We start from the raw sequence: 15,684 nt of genomic DNA, 5'->3' as shown, positions 1-15,684 counted from the left end.
GAGGTAGCATGGTTTATCTTGTATCTAGCCAATTTGTGTGTTTGTATGTGTGTGTGTGTGTATATATATATATATATATGCATATCTATCTCCCCATCTTTTATATATATACCCATATTTATATATATATGGGGCTATATAAATAACCCTGTATTATATATATATATTTCTAGATAAACTACATATTTTATATATATGTATATTATATGATATTATTACATATATTCCATTTTAGAAGATGTTTTACATTACTTCAATAATCTTTTGGATAACCCAAGTTACTCTGTCTATGAAACTAGCTTTCTATTCACTATACTATTTTTCTCCTACTCGTTTATGATTTACAAAGGGTTTTTAAATTCAATTTGTCATTTGATCTTTATGATTGTACTATGTGGGGACAGGAAGTAGTAGAAGGATTACTATTCCCATTTCATCATATGAGGCTGAGATTAAAGGGTATTATGATATAGCAAAGGAATAACAAAGCTAAGATTTGAAAATATGACCTCTTCCTTCAAATCTGGATTTCTTTCTAGTTGTCTATTATAGTTAGTTCCCCTGGGAATGAAGAGGAGTATGTGTTTAAGAGGTTGATAGTCTAAGTATTATTATATCACCCATTTAGTGGTAGGGAAAATAAGATTCAGAGCAACAAAATAAGATGCTCATAGTCACACAGCTAGGAAATGATGGATAGAGGACTTTAATCTATCTCTTCAGACTGTACTACAATATCATTACAAGTATCAAAATTATTAATAAAATCACTAGGGGCAGCTAGGTGACACAGCAGATAGAAAGCCAGGCCTGGAGATGGGAGGTTCTGGGTTCAAATTTAACTTCAGGCACTTCCTAGCTATTTGACCCTGGGGAAGTCACTTAATCCACATTGCCTAGTCCTCACTGCCCTACTGTCTTAGAACCATCACAAAGTATTGATTCTAATATGGAAGGTAAGGGTTTAAAAAAAATTTTAAGCTAATTATTGCCAAATTCTTTGCAAAATTATAAATGTGTGTATATGTGTATGTATATGTGTGGGTGTGCAGCAACACCCCTACATTCATTGTATATGGTGTGTACAAGGAAAATTGACTTGTAATCATAAGATTAAGTTCACATTCTGTCTGCCATTTACTAGTTCTGTAATTTACAGGGATGTTGTTTTACTTAGCTGAGCTCCAGTTTAGAAAGTGAGTTGTGAAAATAAAATGTGGTAATGTACATAATGAACTTTGTTATTATAAAGTTCTAAAAAGTTAGTTATTTTGTATAAGAGGGCTGTCATCTCCAGGAATGGTTGGTGATTATTTATTGTATTCTATAGCCTAACATTTTCACAACCATAGGCAGGAATACGGCTTAAGCTAATACAATGAAGAGAGTATACATTTAGCACTGAAAAAAATGTCTTCACTGTAACATAGAATCCTTTGTAATTCAAGCTTTCTCCAGGGGTGTTTGAAAATGTCCCAAGTCTTGTCGATGAAGAAGTAAAAGTAGCAGTAATCAGAGATACTCTCCGACTAATTGATCCACTGAAGCATAAGAAAAAAGAGAACCGGTAAGTATTTTAATATAATTTGCTTTTCATCATCAGAATCTTTCAGTGTCTTAAATTAGGTAAGTTAAATTCTTGGAGCTGGGGAAAAAAGAATTATTTTCCATTTTATTTAGAACATTTTAAAATGTTGATAGTGTAAGTGTGATTTACATATCAAGTAATTTAATAATATTTACCATTTGTGAATAACCTGGCACCTAACCAGAGTTGATTCACAAAATTGATTGTGGGAGATATGCATATTAATCTGGCATGTAGGGTTTGACTAATTAATAATTGTTCAATATAGATAAAATTTTGAATAAATTTCCTATAAAAAGCATTCCATCTCCCCCCAAATTTCTTGCGAAGTAGTAATGTAACACCCATGTTTATATTGTGCTTACCCTGGAAGATTTCAAATGCCTTCAAATATATTCTCAACTAAAGAATCAAAAATGTTATAGCTGGAAATGACCTTAGTACATAAAATGTTAGAATCTAGATCATATAAAGTTATAGCTCTTAGTGACCAAAAACATAGACTACTAGAACTCTGAAATACTCAGTACCCAAAATGGATCTGTGATTTCACCAATGTGGTTAGTTACTCCATCAATGCCAATTGCAATCTAACTGTACTACTCATCCTGAACAACTCTTATATGTGTATTCCCAGAAAATGCTTTGTCATCATGATACTTTGATGATACCAGCAGAGCACACAATGCAGGCTGTCCATTGGTTACCATTTCTTCTCACCAGATGATCAGCCCATCTTCCTTTTTGCTTATACATTTCTTTCCTCTAGGTCTCCTTTGTAATTCCCTTCCCCCCCCTTTAAAAATAATACCTAATGACACCTGCCATGTACCTCTTCATTGCTGTCTGGATGGTATTAATTTTTCAATTTTGTGACTTCTAGCTATATGACACTACCAGTAGAATATTGGAATTAGGAACAAGGGTTTTTGTTGCAGGAGAAATGTTTGTTCATTAAAAGAATATTACAATTCAATCCACTTTATTCCTTTTATTTAATTTTGGGCCTTACATTGGTTGCCCAAATATATATAAATATATATATAAATATATATATATATATGTATATATATATATATACACACACACACATACACATGTGGATGAGCTCTATAGACTATTAATCTAATTGCTTCTCAGAATCTAATGGATAGGTACTTTTTTTAACTTGTTTTTTTCAAAGTAGATTTTAGACCAAATTCTTTAGAGTGAGAGTGATCATGGATCTCATTCAGGAGGCTATACAGTGTTCTAGGACTTGGTTAAATTAGTACACTGTCATTTGCAAACAGAAGCATCTGTAAGACTTTACATCTTTTGAGTTACCCTCTTCAACTTAGTCTTTTTGATATATTTCCTCCATTACAGTTGTGTATACCTTTGATGAGCATTTCACTCCTTGTTTTATGCTTTGCCTGACATTAATCATCAGAAGGTTGTTTAATGGACCTTTTATCTTTTTTAAGGAATCATAAATTGTTGACATATGCATGGGATACACTTTCTTGGAAAAGAACTTTTAAGGTGACATTTTACTTTGCCGAATTAAATTTTGTTTTTGCTTTTTACAGCCAAAAAATAGTAACCACGACGATATGTTATATTTTCTGTATCTTTCAGTCATTATCCTATGATGGCAAAGATCTGGTCCACTTTGGAATATCAGTTGTGAAAGTCTATTTCTTTCTAATATCTCACAAAGGATGTCATCAATACATAAATTTTTATGTAAATGGAAAAATCAGCAAGCACATACAATAGTTTATATTTTGGGGATCATTTTAGAGTAATTATAAAGTAATTATAAAATGAGGGTTTTTTAATGCCTTTGGTATTCTCCCCTCTCTTAGTTACCTTGAGAACCTGTATGCCTTAATACCTTTTATAGCTATTGTGCCTCTTTCATGGGCCTACTTCTTTTCTGTTTGGTCTACTCTAAATGCTTTTGTCTTCTCTATAAATGACATGGGTATTTTTACTATCCCTCATGCTCAACACTCATTTCCTGACTTTGCCTTTTTAGTGACTGTCCCCCATACCTGTCCTCTCTCCTCTCTGCCTCCTGGCTTCCCTTACTTCCTTTAAGTTTCAACTCAAATCCCATCTGCTACAAAAGAACTTTTCCAGAATCCCTGTTTCCTCCTCAACTCCCCTAAACCCACTACTGGTTTCTTCTTCTCTCTGAAATAATCTACCATGTATAATTATATGTCATGAACTTTCCTACTAGCAGCATTGCAATGGCCCTGGAAAATTCTGAGGAACTTATGAGAAAGAATGTTATCCACATCCAGAGAAAGAACTGTGGAAATCGAAATGCATTAGAAAAATATGTGATTAATCACATAATGTGGGAGGGATATGATTAAGGCTTTGATATTAAAGGATCACTCTACTGCAGATATGAATAACATGGAAATAGATTTTGAATAATGACACATGTATAACCCAGTGGAATTGCTTGTCGGATTTGAGAGAAGAGAGGAAAGAGCAGGGGTAGGGATGGGATCATGAATCATGTTAAACCATAGAAAAATATTCTTAAAAAAAAATAAATCAAATTTGAACCTCAGACACTTTCCTAGGTGTGCAAACCTGAGCAAGTCATTTAGCCTCTTGCCTAGTCCTTACCATTCTTCTGCCTGGGATTTGATACTCAGTATTTATTCCAAGACAAAAGGTAAGGGTTTTAAAAAAAGTGTATATATATATATATAAAGGGTTTTAAAAAAAGTATATATATATATGACCTTCTTGAGGACAGGGACAGTGTTTTTGTATTGCTTTGAATCTTTAGCACTAAGTGCAGTGTCTAGCACATGATAAGTGTTAACTAAAAGCTTGCTTGTTATTGTTGTTCCACTGGATGAAGATTTGGATGAACTAACTAAAAGAAAGATCTGGTATTGGAGATGCAGTTATGTCCAGGGTTCAGGAATGAGTATTAACTGGGCAAGTAGAAAAAAAAATAAAACAAAAAAGAAGACATTCTAGGTGGAACAGCAAACTTGAATAAAGACTTGGAGGTTTGTATATCCTCAAAGTTAACTAGTCTAGTCTGAGTACATGAAGAGAGTTATTGGTTGTGGCCATATTATAAATGGCCTTGACTTCTGGACTAAAGACTTCAATTTTTTTTATTTGGTCAGTTTCAAACATTATTCCCTGGTTACAAAAATCATTTTCTATTCCTCCCTCTCCTCTCTCCTCCCCTCCCCTCCCATAGCCGACACACAATTCCACTGGGTATTACATGTGTCTTTGATCAGAATCCATTTCCATATTGTTGGTATTTGCACTAGGATGTTCATTCAGAGTCTACATCCCCAATCGTATCCCCCTCAACCCATGCAATCAAGCAGTTGTTTTTTCTTTGGTGTTTTTACTCCCACAGTTTTTCCTATGAATGTGGATAGTGTTCTTTCTCATACATCCCTCCGGGTTCTTCAGGATCACTGCATTGCCACTAATGGAGAAGTCCATTACATTTGATTGTACCATAGTGTATCAGTCTCTGTGTACAATGTTCTCCTGGCTCTGCTCCTTTCTAAAGACTTCAAATTTTAATGTAGAGACATTGAAGAGTCACTGAAACTTTGAGTTATGAGGGAACAATAAGGTCATAGTGAGCTATGTACCAGAAATTCACTTCAACAGTAAGTGCTAGATCTATTAAAGGGGATCAGGACTGAAGGAGGAGAGGGGCACCTAGTTGGCCCAGTGGATAGAGAGCCAGTCCTCGGTTCAAATATGGCCTCAGATACTTACTTCTTAACTATGTGAATCTGGGCAAGCTTATTGCTTAACCCCAGATTGCCTAACCCTTACTACTTTTCTGCCTTGGAAATGATACTTAGTATTGATTCTAAGACAGAAAGTAAGGGTATAAAAAACGACTGAAGAAAAGACCAATTAAGGAGGTTATTATAGTCTATGTGAGAAGTAGCAGAGAGCACTAGTAAAGAATTAGAGGGCTTGGCTCAAGTTTTTACTTAGACATTTAATGGCTGTACAACCTTGGATCAGGTTATTTTGAATCTCAACATCAGCTCCTTCATTTCTAAAGTGAGGAGTTGAACTCTATTATTTCCAAGGGCCTAATCAACTTTAAAAGTACCTCTTTACTCAAATATGCCATATTCTAAAGTCTCTTTTAGCTCTTGCTAGTCTATAATGTATGCTCTATTACTTTGTTTCGAGTTACCTTCTAGCTTTGTGATTCTGTATTCCAGTATTCTGGGAGACATCCTTAAATGTATCACTTTTGGAGACAAGAGAGACCCAAGGAATTCTTCATATTGTAATGCTTTTTATTGATTCTTCCTTTCCTTCTTTCTGCCAATGAAAGAGAAAAAAAGCAGCTTAAAAAAAAAGGCATCGCCTGCCAGCATCAGGAGGAGGAAGGGAGAGAGATAAGTTCAATCATATAACTTAGGAAAACTTGTGTGGAAATTTGTTATTATGAGTAATTGATAATAATAATAAAGCATTTTACTATAGTCAGGAGATCAAGTTTTGAATCTTGTCTCTGAAACTTATTGACTATGGGAGTCCATGGGCAAATTTGGCCCTCGTTTTCTTCTTCTGTAAAAGGTAGAGAATTAGTAGTAGTCTCTCGGTGACTGAGAATGACAATTGTCTTTGTGCATTTTCATCTATGGTGTACCCTCATATGGCTTTGAAGTCCAAAGACTGAGGCGCAGAGTTTGTGACACATGGGACATGGGACTCCAGTTGTTACGGGAGGTGTGGTTGTGGCCTGGTGTCGGCGTTCACGCAGTGGTAAGACGTCAACGTCGTTCATCTTCAAAGGTGGTGGAGGCATGGTTAATGTGGGTTCGCCAGCTGCTTCTGACAGAGGCAGCAAGTTCTAGTTGCTTTGGTGTAATGCCAGCCCACTTCAAGTTTGACTTTAGCTGATCCTTGAATCTTTTCTTTGGTCAACCTTGTTTCCTGAGTCCAGCTGACAGTTCACCATAGAATACCTGTCTTGGTATTTGCTGTGGGTCCACGCGGATGATGTGTCCAGACCATTGTAGCTGGGTTTTGAGGACCATGATTTCGATGCTGGTGGAGTTGGCTCTGTCGAGGACTTCCTGGTTGGTGATTCGATCCTGCCATTGGATCCTCATGACTGACCAGAGAGAGCATTGGTGGAATTGCTCCAGCTGTTTCATGTGCTTTCGGTACAGTATCCATGTCTCGCAACCATACAGGAGCGAGCTGAGGACCACTGCGTTATACATTTTGAGCTTCGTCGCAGTGCTTACACCACTGTGTTGGAGGATTTTGCAGATCAGCCACCTGAGTGTCTGGCTGGCCTTTTGGATCCTGGCATTGATCTCATGGTCTAGGGACCCGTCGTTGGCGATGGTGCTGCCCAGGTACTTGAAATTGTTGACGTTAGAAAGCTGCATGCTGTTGATTGTAATGTAGGATTGGTTAGTTGGCCTCCCTGGTGCAGGCTGGAACAGCACCTCTGTTTTGCTGAGGCTGATAGTCAGGTGAAACAGTTTTGTTGTGGTAGAGAACCTGTCCACAATGGTTTGAAGATGATTTTCTTGGTGGGCCATGAGAGCACAGTCATCTGCGAAGAGAGCTTCCAGGATGAGTCTCTCTGTTGTCTTTGTTTTTGCAGTCAGGTGGTGGAGGTCGAATAGTGAGCCATCCAGTCGATATTTGATGTAGACGCCCAGGTCTAGATCCATGTCGTAATACTTGGGTGAAGTATAGGTTGAATAATACCGGAGTGAGGACACAACCTTGTTTTATGCCATTGGAGATGTTGAAGCAATGGGAAGTCTCTCCACTAGATAGGACTTCCCCTGTCATGTCGACATGAAAGAGCTGGATCAGTTTGACAAATTTTGCTGGGCAACCGAGCTTGCTAAGGATCACCCACAACGTGTCCCTGTTCACTGTGTCGAACACCTTCGTCAGGTCTATGAAGACAATGTAGAGACTCAGGTTCTGCTCAAGGCATTTTTCCTGCATTTGTCTCACCATGAAGACCATGTCGATGGTGCTGCGATCTGGTCGGAAGCCACATTGTGATTCAGGCAGGTTCTGCTCTGAAACAGATGACAGGAGTCTGTTGAGTATAACACGGGCGAGGATCTTTCCAGCAGTGGAGAGTAGTGAGATGCCTCTGTAGTTGTCACAGGCTGCTCGTGCTCCTTTGTTCTTGTAGAGGGCTACGATGGAGGCATCTCTGAGTTCTGGGGGCATGTCTTCCTCTTCCCATATGCTGGTCAGCACTATGTGGAATGCCTGGAGCGCCTTTCCATTTAAGGCCTTGTACACCTCAGTTGGGATCCCGTCTTTACCGGGTGCCTTGCCTACACTCACTTGTTTAATGGCTTTTTGGACTTCGGGACGTCAAGTTGTTCAATGGTGTGTTTTGGGGGGATCTGGTCAAGGGCGCTTTGGTCGACTGAAGAGGGTGGGTTGAGAAGCTGACTAAAGTGTTCTTTCCACCTGTTGCTGATGCCTTTTTTATCTTTTATGAGAGTGTCACCGTCAGAGGATAGCAAGGGAGTGGTGGTAGGTTTTAATGGCCCATAGACAGTCTTGAGGGCACTGAAAAATTGTAGTTTTTCATATCAGCAAAGCGCTGGATTTCTTCTGCCTTTTTTCCCCACCATCGGTCTTGCATTTTCCTGATCTCACACTGCGCCGTCGCTTGGAGAGACTTGAATCTGTCCTTTTTAGGAGCAGAGTTTGGGTTATTTTGCCACTCCATAAAGGCTTTGTTCTTTTTGCTCAATAGGTCTTCAATAGCAGTGTTGTTCTTGTTGAACCAGTCCTGGTGGTTGTGTTGTTTGGAGCCTAGGACTGCCTTTGATGTTTCCTTCACTGCTTCTCTGAACTGGTTCCATTTCTCGTTTGAGCTTCCAGTGAGTGGTCCCTTGGCAGACAGCTTGTCGTCCAGGAAGGACTGGAATGTTTGCAAATAAGATGGATCTCTAAAGACGACTCACGTTGTAAAATGCGCGAACTGTCCGGGCGCGTTTTGGATGGCGAGGCGCAATGCACATTTGAAGAGTCGCTCTAACCAATCGGTGGTCTGTCCAGCATTCAGGTCCTCTCATAGCTCTGGTGATCTGTACATCCTGGATGTCTCACTGGCGTACAATGATGTAGTCAATGAGGTGCCACTGTTTTGATTGTGGGTGCATGCACGTTCTTTTATATTTGTTCGCCATTCTGAACACAGTGTTCGTGATGGTGAGTTCGAACTCTGAGCATTTGCTGAGTAGCAGTAGGCCATTGTTGTTCATTTTGTCCACGCCGTGTTTACCGAGCACTCCTTTCCATCTTTCATGGTCCTGTCCAACACGGGCGTTGAAGTCTCCCAGTAGTATCAGCTTGTCATTTGTGGGCACTGGGTGCAGAACGGCACTCAGGTCAGAGTAGAACTGCTCGATGGTCTCCTCTGTGCTGGTCAGTGTTGGAGCATATGCGCTGATGATTGTGGCATACCAGTCTTTGCTGAGAGGCAAAAGGATCTTCATGAGCCCCTCGTTGATGCCCACAGGCAAGTCTGGCAACTGTTTGAGCAAACTGGTCTTGATAGCCAGGCCAACATCGTGGATTCTGTCTTCATTTGAGGCTCTACCTTTCCAGAAGAAGATGTATCCAGTGGTGGGTTCACTAGTGATCCCTCTTCTGGTAAGCGTGTTTCGCTTAAGGCTGCGATGTCAATGTTATATCGCGCCAGTTCTTTACCAATTAGAGCTGTTCTTCTCTCAGGTCTTGGGGTATTCTCTCTATCAAGTAACGTTCTAATGTTCCATGCTCCTAGTAGGAGTTTCTTTGTGTTTTGTTTTCTTTGATTTTGACCTCTTAAAGGGATGACCCGCCAGCCGCGGTGTGCTGACCGGGTGTTTGTAGGGCAGGCAATGTTTGGGACACCTTTTCTAGTCTCCTCCCTTGGTTAGGGTGAGCAGTGCTGTCCTAGAGAGGGCTGCTCAGTTACCCAGGATGCTGCCAAACGTCCCTGCTGCCCTACAGGGCCGAGCGACCACTGGTCAGTGGGCCGCCTATGTGCAGGATTGTGACTACAACTGCCAGTGGTCACCTCCACCTGTTGTGTTGCCACTCCCCCATCGCCGCAGGTCTTGAAGAGGGTGGACGGGGTTAGGATAGATGAATGTACACAAAGATACTTGTGCATGAAGGAGATTTAAGTGGAAAAGTTGATGCACAGAGACAGTCCCACTCTCTTGGCGTTGGAAGCCTGGGTCCATTGGCACGAAAGATCGTTAAACCTGGAGACTTCCTCAGCTGCATTGGATGGCCGTGTTGTCCTTTGTGCTCCAACACGCCCTAAGCACTCCACAGTGCTTTGCTGTGTCACCATCTCAGTCGTTGAACCTTCTTATTGGTTTCTTCCGCCTGTTCTGCCAAAACAGTCTTCACATGCTGGGTGAGCAAAGCCCTGGTTCACCAGGGGTCCACGACGACCCCATGGCTACCCTCACAAGGTTCGGCCGGCCTGTCGAAGCCATTGCCGGGGTGTGGCTGCTGCCACATGCTAGTAGCTACTGGGAGCCACAAGTGAGAGCTGGGTGTCAGGTGGGGGTCAGAGGCTGGAGAGCTGCCCTAGGAGGGCACTACAAGCCCTCTATACCAGAGATACTACCCCTCCCTGAACACCCCATACACCCCATACACATTTTCTTCTTCTGTAAAAGGCAGAGGATACTATTTGCACTATTAACAGTAAAGTGTTATCATTTTTTAAAAAGGAAAGTATTTTATAAACCTTGGAGTGCTATATGAATGCAGTCATTTTGTTTAGTTTTAGTAACATTCTGTATTTTAAGCTCTTATGTCTAATGCTCTGTTTTCTATATACTAACATTGTTTGAGGTTCTGAGACCTACATTAGGGTGGTATGACCTATATTAAGAATCTATAGGAATAGAAAGGAGAAGACAGATAATGAAAAAGACTGCAGATATTAAATTTGCAAGTCTTGGCAAGTAGTTAGGAGAGTTCAGAAAGAAGGAAGATTCAAAGATGATGTTGAGGTTTCAATCTTGATGAAAAATTGTGATATTACTAATATGAATAGGGATGAAGGTAAAAGATAAATTTGGTTTATACCATGTAATTTTTTTCACCAATTTACATATTAAATATTATCTAGTCTGCCTCCCCTCTCATCTCTCTTTATAGGTGAACAAACCTAGGTCCATAGTTAAAATAACTTGATCACTGTCAGATATATAATTAACTTCAGACCTATGAACTCAACCCAAGTCTCCCAACTCCTGGTCCAATGCTTTATACACGGCCTTGATATACTATTTAAAAAAAAAATCTTTACCGTTCATTTTAGAATCAAAACTGTGTCATGGTTCTGCAATAAATGATAATAAGAATTATTAAATGTATTAATAAAATATTGTGGTTGCCTTATAATTATTGTCAAATCAGGAGTCCATTTTTTTTAAAACCATTTTTTTTAAACCCTTACCTTCCATCTTAGAATCAATACTGGGAATTGGTTCTAAGGCAGAAGAGTGGTAAGGACTAGGCAATGGGGGTTAAGTGAGTTGCCCAGGGTCACAAAGCTAGGAAGTATCTGAGGTCAGATATGAACTCAGGACCTCCCATCTCTGGGTCTGACTCTCAATCCACTGAGCCACCCAAGTGCCCCTTAACAATGTAATTTTAATAAAAATGGAGATATATGAAAAAGGAAAATGAAGGAGGGGACAGAAAAATCTCACCTTTCTAGAGAAATACCTAAGCCAAAATCCCAAGCATGCCAAGTTGCTTAAGCCCCAAAAGCCCTCCAGTAGGGGGGGAGGGAGGGAGGGAGAGAGAGGGAGGGAGAGAGAGAGAGGTGTTGGGGTAGGACAAACTTAGAGAGTAGTTTCTATCATCACAGTTCCAAAACAAAAGAGGGATAGGGGCTAGACAATGGGGTTGAAGTGACTTGCCCAGGATCACATAGCTTGAAAATTTCTGAGGCCATATTTGAACTCAGAACCTCTCATCTCTAGGTCTACCTCTCAATTCACTGAGCTACCTAGGTACCCTAATCTTGATATATTAGTAAGACAAATAGTTGGAGATAAAGTGGGTATATAGATTAGAAATGCACTTCTATAGAACTGGAATGAGGTGTATGGTTAGTAATATAGACTTGGGAATCATCTGTATATTTTTATGTTTACCAAAAGCTTTATTCTTGAGCTGAGGCTATTTTTGGTATAAACATTCTTACAGAGAAATATTGTCAAAGTTAAAGAGATATTCCCAATGCAGATAAGTAGCCAAAATTTCATGCCTTCTTTTGACTTCTAATGGATTCTTTGGGGTAAGGTACAGCAGCAAGTTTTTTAGGCTACACTAACCAAAAGTACAGTATAAGAGTTTACATACAAATTGGACTTAAAGAGACAATGTGATGGTATTAGGGAATCTAGAAATGGAAGTCTGAAGACCTTTATTCACTAGTCATGACTCTGTTATCAATTCACTGGGTAGGGACAGGTAGGTAGCACAGTAAATACAGTGCTAGGACTGGAGTCAGAAAGACCTCAGTTCAAATCTGACTATGGACACTTTTTTAGCTGTGTGACCCTGAGCAAGGCACTTAATCCCATTTGCCTAGCCCCCTTGCCCTTCAACCTTAATGTTGTTACTAAAACAGAAAATAAGTTCAAAAAAATTCACTGGGTGTCGTAGGGAAAGCTACTTTCCCTCTCTGGTACTGTTTTCTTTATCTGAAAATAAAGGGTTTGGACTAGACAATTCCTAAGGTCCTTCCAGGTCTGGGTTGTCATTAAGTCACTATGTTAATTTTTTTTTTACAAATTGTTTATAGAAAATTATAGTGGAGCTATTTAGATGAATAGTAAATGAATTGGTATGTCAAGATATGGAACAAATAGTAGGATTGTGATTATGGTTATATACACTTTGGGGGAGAGGGAACTATAATTGATTCTCATATATTGAACCAACTCTAAAAGTTTCCCATATAGCAAAACAGTTATAATAATGCCTTATATATAAATATGTAGATCGAAGTTAACAAACTATAAAAATATATGCTGGGAAAATGGATCAAACCAGATTTTGTATGAACAAAAAAGAATTGAACAACTCTTACACAAGTATACTGTTTGGGGGGTGAGAAGACATCCTCCCTACTTGAAAATCTTCAGATGACCTGAGTATGGTAAAACTAGTAATTAGGTCCATTGCATTTCCCCTGAGGATAAAGTTTGTTGAAATGGAACCATTTCTTAGACTTACAGGAAATTTGGGGTTTTTCGAGATGATTTGATTTTGTTACTTCAGACTTACATTAGACATGAACAGATTTCATTTGATGGCAGGTATTCATGATTTTGAATAAATTAACAGCAGATGGAAAGCTACCTAACATATGGGCAGTCACCACTGGAGGGTGGTGGGGAAGACAGGGGATGGGAAGGCATTGTTTCAGCAACACTGAATTTTGCTGTATTCCTTTTAAAGGAAAGCCATTCTAAATGATGAAATTACAAATGTATTTGGAGATTTTTTTTTACCTGTCTCTTCTGATTTTTAAATGTAACTTTTTTTCTGAATCTAGAATATTTTGCTGTCTAGAGATAAGGGTTGACTATTAAAATTGATGATACTTTGATAATTTAATAGCTTTGTGATCCAATCAATGTAGATATTTCCTCTACCTCCACACAAGTCACAAAATCTTCTCATTCTATGCAATTTTTGGCCACATTTTCCATAAATCCCTTACAGTGGATTTACCCAGCATACTGAAGGGCTTTCTTTAGGGCTTTTTAATATTCCACTAATGCCAATTCAACATTCAGGCTGCCCATCTGTTATGTTTCTCTCTCTGTATGACAAGTCTTTCTTCTTTTAATCACACATGTCCTTAATGGTGTCTTTTTGTGCTACTTGCACTCAACTCATTGTCCATAACCCATTGACATCCACAATGTGTCTCTCCAGTACTGTTCAAGTTAACTCTAGCTTTGGTTCTTTGGAGCTTGTGGTATTCTATGATTCACAGCCATATAGCATGACTAGAATAATATTAGCATTGAAAAAATGGAGATTTGTGTCAGGAAACATTGAAAGTGTTGTATACTCTCCTGAATATGAATTCCACTCTCCTCTGTCTCTTCCATTCTGTACAGTACCTATCTATGTGTGTTAATGCACTGACTGCTTGCCCATCTAACTTCATTTTCTAGTTAACTGGGGCAATATCTATTCTTCATCTAGTTGATTCAGTCTCTTAGGAACAGCTATGAATCTTATTTTTTTAAACCCTTACCTTCAGTCTTGGGATCAATACTGCGTACCCTACCTTCTACCTTAGAATCAATACTGGTATTGGTCCTAAGGCAGAAGAGTGGTAAGGGCAAGGCAATGGGGGTTAAGTGACTTGTCTAGGGTCACACAGTTGAGAAGTGTCTGAGGCCAGATTTGAACCTAGGACCTCCTGTCTCTAGGCCTGGCTCTCACTCCACTGAGCTACCCAGCTGCCCCCCAGCTATGATTCTTAATGAAGAGACTCTGTGCCATTCCAGGCCCTGTTGATGCATATTCTATAAGCTTTATAATATCTCTTGAGTGAACCCTGTGACCAAGAGAATGTTGGAATTGGAAGGGAGTTTAGACCTTAGAATGTCAGAATAGTTCTTAGAGCATGAAAACAGGAAAGGACCATCAACCAGAGTGGAATACTGGAGAATAAAGGATCTTAGACTACTTCATGATAGAACTGGAAGAGTCTTCTAGCACTCTCCAGTTTAAACCCCCTTATTTTACAGATGGGGCAACTGATTCAGAAAGGTTAAGATCACACTGTAAGTGGCAGAAGTAAAATTCAAACCCAGGTTTTCTGATTCCAAACCCAATGATCATTCTATCACACAGAACCTGGAATATTAGAGACTTGAAGGTACCTCATCTTCATTTTTCCAACAAAGAAGCTGAAGTAGAGAGGTTAAGTGACTAGTCTAAGGGCATACAACTTGCAAGTGGTATAACCAGAATTTGATTCCAGATCATTTAAAGCCAAGTTCAGTTTTGAAATAAACTTTCATTTTGGAGAAAAAACAAACTTCTGAAGCCTTAGACATTTTTGGTAATAGTAAATACCTGATAGGAATTCAAACAAATTTTTGCAGCTTATGTAGCATACTTTGAATACCTAAGAGGAACCAAGAGAAAAAAATCTATGATAATGAGCTACAATCTGAACAGGTGGATCTTAAGCTTGGGGAAGGATTTCATTTTCTTCTAATTAACCATTAAGTTAAAATGAAGAAGAGAAATTTAAGACATGGCAGTTTAGGATTCACCCTCAAACAAAGTATCAGGAAAAATAGATATTTCACAAAGTATGTTCCTTTCTATCTCTGTTTCTATTTCTATTTCTGTCTCTCTGTCTCTGTCTCTGTCTCTCTTTCATTCTCATTTTTATTTCTTTCCCAATATTAAAGAATGAGTCACATGGAATTTGAATGTGCTTTTTTTTTTCGCCTAAGCTTTTTTTAAAAAATGTATTTATTTAGTCAATTTAGAACATTATTCCTTGTTTACAAAAATCACATTATTTCCCTCCCTCCCCTCTCCCCACCCTTCCTGCAGTCGACCCGCAATTTCATTGGGGTCCTTGATCAGAACCTATTTCCATGTTGTTGGTGTTTGCCTTAGGATGTTCATTTAGAGAATACATCCCCAGCCATGTCCCCTCGACCCATGTAATCAAGCAGTTGTTTTTCTTCTGTGTTTCTACTCCCACAGTGTTTCCTCTGAATGTGGATAGTGTTTTTTCTCGTAGATTCCTCCAAGTTGTTCAGGATCACTGCATTGCCACTAATGGAGAAGTCCGTTACATTCAATTGTACCACAGTGTATCCGTCTCTGTGTACAGTGTATTCCTGGTTCTGCTCCTTTTACTCTGCATCAATTCCTGGAGGTCATTCCAGTTCCCATGGAATTCCTCCACTTTATTATTCCTTTGAGCATAAATAGTATTCCATCACCAACATATACCACAGTTTGTTCAGCCATTCCCCAATTGAAGGACATCCCCTCATTTCCCAATT

At 39.2% G+C, this 15,684-nt stretch overlaps 1 protein-coding gene across 19 annotated transcripts in view; it reads left to right on the top strand.

The window, feature by feature from the left end:
• TTLL11 (tubulin tyrosine ligase like 11) overlaps positions 1-15,684 on the top strand; it is a 250,767-nt gene that overhangs the window by 87,101 nt on the left and 147,982 nt on the right. For all 19 annotated transcript variants that reach the window (XR_008915265.1, XM_056812079.1, XM_056812067.1 and 16 more), the window contains one exon: positions 1,449-1,567. Coding sequence is in view for 18 of the 19 variants with exons in the window: in XM_056812079.1 (XP_056668057.1) it covers positions 1,449-1,567 (119 nt within the window). In the remaining variant the exon portion in view is untranslated. The remainder of the gene's footprint in view (positions 1-1,448; positions 1,568-15,684) is intronic.

The sequence above is a fragment of the Monodelphis domestica genome, chromosome 1, assembly GCF_027887165.1.
Source record: "Monodelphis domestica isolate mMonDom1 chromosome 1, mMonDom1.pri, whole genome shotgun sequence".
Classification (NCBI taxonomy): domain Eukaryota; kingdom Metazoa; phylum Chordata; class Mammalia; order Didelphimorphia; family Didelphidae; genus Monodelphis; species Monodelphis domestica.
The sequence above is the reverse complement of the archived record's forward strand: the minus strand, read 5'-3'. Positions and strand labels throughout refer to the sequence as shown.